A 7,978-nucleotide genomic window follows, 5' to 3' on the forward strand; every position below is an offset into this window, starting at 1 on the left:
TTGAAATCCAGGTCTTCTGCGTCCCACACCACATCTGCTGGGTCTACCCTTTGCAGTTTCATTTGACAGTTACTTTGAAAGTGAAATAGATCATCTGAATCTGTCCTGAACAGTCAATAACTCACTGGGCATTTTCTGCTGCCATTCATTTCAGGATGATCATGACCTTCAATGCAAAAATTGCCATTTAAAATGTTGCAGTCGTGCCCTTCATTTTTTTACAGAAGTAGTGTGGAAACCACTCAGACATGGGTTCCTTCCACTTACTATGGGAACACTTAAAAACCCAGTACATTATAGGAAGGGCTTGTCATGAAGGTTCTTCTGGTACTTTGGAGAATAGTGTAAGTCTCCTTGTCAACAAGCTGCCTGTGGAGTACTAGAGATATCAGAGGAATAGGAATGTTTTCTGATGCTATATTTATCCATGGAAAAATTTTCAGACACTCAATCCAAATCTAGCTATGGTTATAGTATCTTTATCCATAATTGTCTGAGCTATATATCCCGGGGAGCCATGTTGTCCATAGAGCAATGTACAATAACATCCAAAATCCACAAAACATCAATACCTTTATTAGCCATCCAAAATGCACAAAATACATGTTGCAAGCATTGGAAGCTCAACTGGGCTGTTGTACTATAATTAGCCATGTCAGAAGAGATAAATATAGGATATATCTTTCTAGTTATTCCTAAGGAGACAAACATTGACAAACATTAGTGCTCAGAGGACCAGACTAACAAATGTGTGTTCTTCTTATAAGTATTTCTGCTTGCTTCTGTCACAAGTAGTAGTAGTCAAGACAAAAGGTGCCTGCAGATTCACAACCATCCTTTAGTGAAATAAAATATTCAACCAATTGTACTAGGTCAGGTTTTTTCCCCCCTCAATTTAAAATGGAACTGATAACTATTACAGAGAATGAATGGAGCTAATGTTACTACAGTTTTCCTTCAGCAAAAGAAAATTAAGCTTGTTGATATATCAAGTACAGTTCAGTTTAGATACTGACCTTTCAAAGGGTGTTATTTCAAGCATAGTCATTTTTGGTTAAATACAAAAAAATCTTTACATTATTACAAATATTTCAATAAAATAATTTCCACATAAAACTTTGACTGTGCTTGAATATAATATTGAAGCTCAGCATGTTAAATCAAGTAACATTATTAGAGCACAGGGCATTTGGTAAAATTTGCCACAAAAATTTTCCAGGCCTACTATTTCCAGAAAACCCTTATTACTATGGAGTATACTGTTTGTTTGAGGGAAGGGGAATATCAGTTTTAAAGTTTAAAACACCACATACACACAAAGAGCAAGATAAATAATTTTAACTTTTGCAGTAGCAATGAGACAGAGGGGTTTTTTTTTGAACAGTGACATAAGGAAAGGAGTAAAGATGTTTTGGAGGTAATGGTGGAAGTGGTCATAATAGGTATTCTATCTTTTGGGATAAATTGTGTGCCACCCTCCTTGGTGTATGGTGTGTTGTTTACCTTACAGCTTGAGCAAAGTTTCTGATACAGGATCATCTGCATAGTAATCAAAAGCAACTAGAGATCCCCACTGAAATCTCTCCAGTTTATATATGCATCAATGAAACTGAAAAATAAAACTCTGCAGTAGCCCTAAAATATATTAAGAGCATCTGTAGAAATCATTTTCAAAGGCAGTGGTCTTAATTGACAATAAATACATTTTACTGCTTGTCAGTATCAATGGAGGCATGTTTTAAGATTTCTTTATTTTCTTTTTTTAATAACTACTGTTAATCAAAGCTACCCTTGGCTTTTATTTTCCCTCCTTTTCGTTCTAAATGCCAATTTTGGAGCAGTCTGCCAAGTCTGCTGAGAGATGGCTGTATAATTTTCAACTGGGCTGTTAGCCCAAAGGGAATCTAATAGAAGAGACTGACAGATGCAGTCCACATTATCTGTGCTTTGAACTTAACCCATTTGTTGACCTTTTAAAATATATATATATACATATATTCGCAGGTGCTAAAGAGATTGATATTGCTGCTACTCTGGAACACTTGAGAGACCAGAGACCTGGCATGGTGGAGACAAAGGTAGGGTCAATAAATCCTCTTGGGTTTTAAATATATTAAAGCTGTAATCATACTTAAAGAGTAGGCAACATGCTGCACCTAAGTCTGGTTTTCTGTCCCCCACTGTGTTGCCTGCTTGCCCCCTATTGACAAAACTACAATATGCTGTGGAACCTTTCTCCTGCTGCTCGGAAATACATAGCAAATCCTTTGTTATGCAAAGTATATCCTTCCCCCCTACACACACACACACACACACACACACACACACACACACACAGAGCAAAACCTTCTGAAGCTGCTTGTTTCACTGGCTTGGAACTCACTGGCTTCACTTTCCTATTGGTATTCCCAATTAGAACAGACTCAGCTACAGTGAGACCTTGCTATCCGCTGGGGTCTGAATCCAAGACCCGCCATGGATACCAAAATCCATGGATGCTCAAGTCCCATTAAGTACAATGGCATAATAAAATGAGGTTCCTTCTATAAAATGGCAAAATCAAGGTTTGCTTTTTGGAACACACATGCTCAAGCCAGTGATTATTGAATCCGTGGATAAACAATCCATGGATATGGAAAAAATGGAGTTCAAGCACAAATACATTTTCTAACAAAAAAAAAGTCCCAAAATATGAATAATTTTACAAAAATTCCTATTTTCTCTGTGGGGCATCTTGAAGTGGTGAAACACACTTTTTTTCATTGACAATATTCTTTACATTCCTAATACATAGTTGAATTCTATTAAGACTTACATCTGAGTAGACATGATAGCACAATACTCTTTATCTTTCTAATATATCTGCAACATAGATAGATAGCTACAGTGAAAAGAAGGGGAATAGTACACAGAAGAATAATGCAGAGTACACAATCCATAGTTTCTTACTGTTACAATTGTTCATACAGTTTCTTAATGCTGACCAGGATTAAAATGTATAGAAGACAGCAGTCTGCTGATAATTAAAGGAATTATATCCTCAAAATAAAAACCTTTCCACAGTCTTCAACGATAGGTTATTTCTTTCAAACGTACTCAAGTTCATTGAAAATATTGTGGCTATGATTTCAATAGTAAAGAAAATGTTAATTAAGGACATTAAATAGGAAGTAGATAAGAGAACAGAGTAGGTGGAAGATATTAAAGAAAACCTACGGTATCCACAGTATCACTTAGAATAGAAATGCCAATCTAGAAAAGCAGTATAGTATGAGAAATGTATTGGCTTCCCTGTTTTAAATGGGACTGGAGAGATAAATGTGGATAAATTGCTCTCCATCCTACTTAAAGGACATTGGAAGTATTTGGGCTCAAAAAACATGGGGGAGGGTGTCTGGGGAGGCCCAAGGAGGACTCAAAATGGCTTTGGAGTTGTATGCAGCCTGCAGGCCACACTTTCCCTAGTCTAATCTAGCTACTCCCACTTGAAGCCATAGGGTAGCCTGTGCAAGGACAAGGGTCAATAAAGCAGAGTCCGAGAGAAACCTTGGCTAATATTATATTCTGTCCAAAATGGTCATTATGACCTCTCCTTCCTTTCCTCCATTCTTCCAATAAAAGGATTTGTTCCTCTTTCCTTTTCTTTCTTTGAGCACCCAGTCGTTGTTAAAATTAATAAAACATTGGCAATGTATCTTCAAGAAGACCTCAGGCTTGTTTCCCATTCCCTGTTGCCCAATTTCCCTCTCTATGTTGGCGGGTTTTTCATGGTGATTATTGTTTACAGGCTTTTCATGTACTGTAAGTTAATAACTACAGTGGTACCCCGGGATACGAAAGCACCGCCTTACGAAATTCCCGGGATACGAAAAAATCCAATAGGAAAAAACTGTTCCGGGTTACGTTTTTTTTTTCCGGCTTACGAAAAAAATTTTTGGTGCTTTTCAGCGCTATTTCGCACGAAATCGCGGCTTTTAGCGCTAGTGCCTATGGCTTTTTCGGGTTGCGAAATCTTTCGGGTTACGAAGGGCTCCGCGGAACGGATTAATTTCGTAACCCGGGGTACCACTGTATTAGCACGAATGGTACTTCTGAGTTATTTCCAGGTAGAATTTGTTTGAGCAGCTGTGGTCAAGTGATATGGTACATTGCCCCAGCAATCTCTCTTAGGACATTTTCTTCTTCGCCTTTTGTTGCATACAGCTAGACTTTTTTTTTCTTCCAAATGTTTCACCAGGATATTTGGAGAGGTACCAAAATATTAATTCTGTGTTCTCTCCACAGGAACAGTTTGAGTTTGCCTTGACAGCAGTTGCAGAAGAAGTGAACGCAATACTAAAAGCACTTCCACAGTGAGCAGCTCCTTCTCCCTTGGAGGTTCCCAAAGGGGACTTTCTGTTTCATTATCCTTGGTCTCTGTGAATGTTGTTGGAAACCGTGACCTGACCTTAACTGTGTGTCTGCTATTGTAACCACATATTTGATAGGGTCTTTAACAACTTCTATTGCCAGTTAAAGTTCAACAGTTAATGTGTATTCTGTTCTTGTACAATATTCAGAAATAATAATACACTGAGGCCTTGGCTTAAGTGACAAGAACAATCCCTCTCGTTCTTTTACAACCATGAACCCCTAAATTTCACATGTTGAAAGCACACATACACCTTGTTAATAGAAACTATAAAGTATTGTAGTAAGCTGTACATTCAGTGTATCTTTGGCAACATAGTGTTCACTTATGTTTTTGTAACTTTTCCAGGACTGAATAAAAGAAGCAGGAGGCCTAATTATTTTTTTAAAGAAAGAAGTGGGATTGTTCTTAGAAAGGCCAGGCAAGCCCACAGAACAATACTTGCACGTGTTAGTAAATATAGGTCTGACATCTTGCTGTAACACTTCATGCTGCGCCTTGGCGAAGTGATGTTTCTTTTAACTGTTGTTTACTTTTCAACTTTGTGCAATGAATAGAAGCAGATCTGAGCTCTGAGTCCAGAGACCTACACAGTTATTGCATCTATGGAGTAAAAGTCGGTCACATTAGCTTCCACAGGATGGCAAAGTATGGAGTAAAAGTCAGTCTAAGTTTCCAAAGAGCACAGAAAACTTTCATTGTATGTCACTGCCCTGACAGGGAAAGGAAGGCAGAATAATTGAACTTCAATGGATTTGGAAGCCCTTGGGCTTATAGCTTATTGAGTGATGATTTCTTTTTTTCTTTTTTTAATTAGAGACGACAGTGCATCTTTGTGTTTATATCTTGAGATTAATTTCCCTTTTTTAATATTCAAATATGCACAGTATTTTTAAAGACCAGAAAAGAGATTCTTCTAATAGCTGTTCATATCTAATTTAATTGCTAACATATTTATTCAAAATTATAACAAGCTCTTTGGTATACTTCTTTTCTTAAATTTACAGAATAATTTTAAATATGTCATTCCTTGCCTCCAGTTTTTAATTTCTTTTAAATTTTATTACTTGCAAGTGTGTACTTTCAAGACAGCTGTCTTTTACTATGAAATGGTCAAATAATTCCATATGAATCATGAAGATCAGCCCTCTTTCCAGACTTATTCTTTGCATATACACAGCAGTGTATGAGGAGAGTTTTATGCCTCTAGCATTTGTTGATTTCAAAGGGATTAAAACATGCTAGTGGGATGCATCTTCATTTGCTTGAGCTTTGAGTTAAATTAAAAAAAATACTTGAATTACTCTGTAGTATGCTAACTACTAATTATTTGTTTTGATGCTTCTGGCAGTTGTTGTGGATTTCATTCCAAAGTACATGTCTATACATTTCTAGTCAGATAACCTTTTTTAAAAAATGTATAATTTGGCTAGAACAGGAAGAGCACAGCATCTTGTGGATGAAATCATACGTTGCAATTCTTGGACACAGTCCACCAAGCACAGCTGCACTGCATCCCATTTATTTCAATGGGGGTCCCAAAATCTATCCACCAAGCCCTACTACTATGGATTATTCATTTGATCATGCAGTTCCCATTGAAATCAGTGGAAGATGTGTATCAGCAGTGTTTGGAGGACTGGATCCATTATCTCCAATGTTTAATGTAAGCATAAATGAAACCTAATAATTAAAGTATTGTTTCAAAAAGCTCCAGATGTGTTAACTTTCATGTGTATAATTCTGCATAGTGTTGTGTTGACAAGATATGTAAAATGCTTCATTTGCACATTGCATTATTACTACTACTACTACTACTACTACTACATTAGTTTCATGGAGCAGCTGAAGCAGATTCGGTCCACTCTGTACAGTGAACCACAAATATATTATATGGGGCCAACAGGAAATTTGTGACCCTTGAGATATTATTGGACTGTCGTCCCCATTTTTCACTACTAGGAAAACTGTCTATAACTGATGGGTGCTTTGCTTAAATGAACTCAGCTAGATATACAAACAGACAGACAGATAGATGTATATGGTATTTTTAAAAGAATTAGAATCCTGGCTGGCACTGTTTGGTGAATTACAACACATAAGACAGATACACATTATTGCAACTTACTTTTTTGGTAATTCTGGAGGTCAGAATTCTCTTCCAACCACACAATGATCCATATCATGTCCCCCCTTCATAACTTGGAAGCAGTAGAGCCCCTTCAATATGGCCATTTACATATTTGTCAAAGAACCAGAGGAGGTGATCAAACTCTAAAGCCAAGGAAAACAACTTACAAATACAGCATCTGTAAGCATTTGCTCAGCTATTTTTCTGTAGTTGGCTGCATTGCTAGTCCATCCTCAAGGACCTTAGGAGGTTCTTCCTGAAGAGTGTCCTAATACAGGAGAACAACGAGATGTGTCTCCACTGATCCTCCTGCTCTCCAACACAGAAATGGCTGTGTTGGGGAATGGGGCTGCACTACTGACAAGGTGGATTTGGGGGTTAGCATTTGCAGAATGGATATGTGGTATGTGTAAATTTCCTGTTTGCAGGATCTCAGTCCCTGTCTAATTCCCTCTTAACATAAGCGCAATTAAATAAAGCAGATCAGATTTCTTGCAGATTGGGTCTTGCCTTCATAGTACAGTCTACAACAAAAAGACGGAAACAGCAGTGGCCAGCTTGGCATACTAAAAGAAGAAAGATCACCAATGAAGAATAATAGAGTTTGGCCTCAATTATTTGTCTCAACTAAAGTAGACCCATTGAATCAAGTGGATTTACCATGTGTTGACTCACTGTTAATTGGTTTAGTGGGTTTATTTTAGTTGGAACTAACCAATAGAGTTCAAGACTTTAAAAAAAATCTCTCTGTGTGTGTGTGTGTGTGTGTGTATGTGTGCAATATATATGCTCAATAGTACGTCTCATTGGTACTACTAATTTCTGGGCAAGTATGCACAGGCAGCTAGTCCCCAGTCACTGGACATTTACATATATTATAACTGTTTTCATATTTTGATTGCTGTCCTAATTTATATAGAACACCATTTACCCTGTCCAGCAAACTTGTATCTTACAATCCAAACAGTTGTAATGAGTATCTATCAAGACTCATAAGAACTGCAGATGGGGAACCAGAAGGCAGGATCTTAGCAAAGCTGCAACGGGACAAGTATCCTTTGTTATCAATCTGCCTACATTTTAACCCAGCCTTCCTCTCAGATGGTTGGTGGGGAATTATCCCAGATGTCTCTCCCCATATCTGCAGTTGAGATAGAGGGAGCCATTTTATCATGTTGTGAACCCCCATAGCTACTGGTGCCTGTGAATCACACAGCTATGTGGATGGCATAGATCACTAATATTAACACCTTCACACAATCATCACTCAAATGCCAACAGTATAAGAAAAGCCGATTCAATTTTTTTCCATCCATATGATTTCATCATTAACATGCACTGCTTAGACTTCAATGGCTGGTTCACAGGGGACCCAGGGATGCTAGAAATCTCTTGGTTGAGCAGGGTAAGGATACATTAAATATAGAAAGTCCAAC

The 7,978-nt window shown here is 37.6% G+C and overlaps 1 protein-coding gene across 3 annotated transcripts in view; it reads left to right on the forward strand.

Moving 5' to 3' along the window:
* The window catches only part of PTPRN2 (protein tyrosine phosphatase receptor type N2), a 651,730-nt gene extending 645,552 nt beyond the window's left edge, over positions 1-6,178 (forward strand). Inside the window, exons 21-22 of one of the 3 annotated variants that reach the window (XM_089533554.1) lie at positions 2,005-2,078; positions 4,285-6,178. In XM_089533554.1, the coding sequence (XP_089389680.1) occupies positions 2,005-2,078; positions 4,285-4,356 (146 nt within the window). In that variant the 3' untranslated portion in view covers positions 4,357-6,178. Of the gene's footprint in view, positions 1-2,004; positions 2,079-4,284 lie in introns of those variants that run through there. The other 2 variants (XM_089533553.1, XR_016281968.1) reach the window with 2 other exon arrangements.
* Positions 6,179-7,978: the final 1,800 nt, after the last annotated feature.

The sequence above is a fragment of the Sceloporus occidentalis genome, unplaced genomic scaffold, assembly GCF_023333645.1.
Source record: "Sceloporus occidentalis isolate IW3139 unplaced genomic scaffold, rSceOcc1.0.p SCAF_7, whole genome shotgun sequence".
NCBI classification, from domain to species: Eukaryota; Metazoa; Chordata; class Lepidosauria; order Squamata; family Phrynosomatidae; genus Sceloporus; species Sceloporus occidentalis.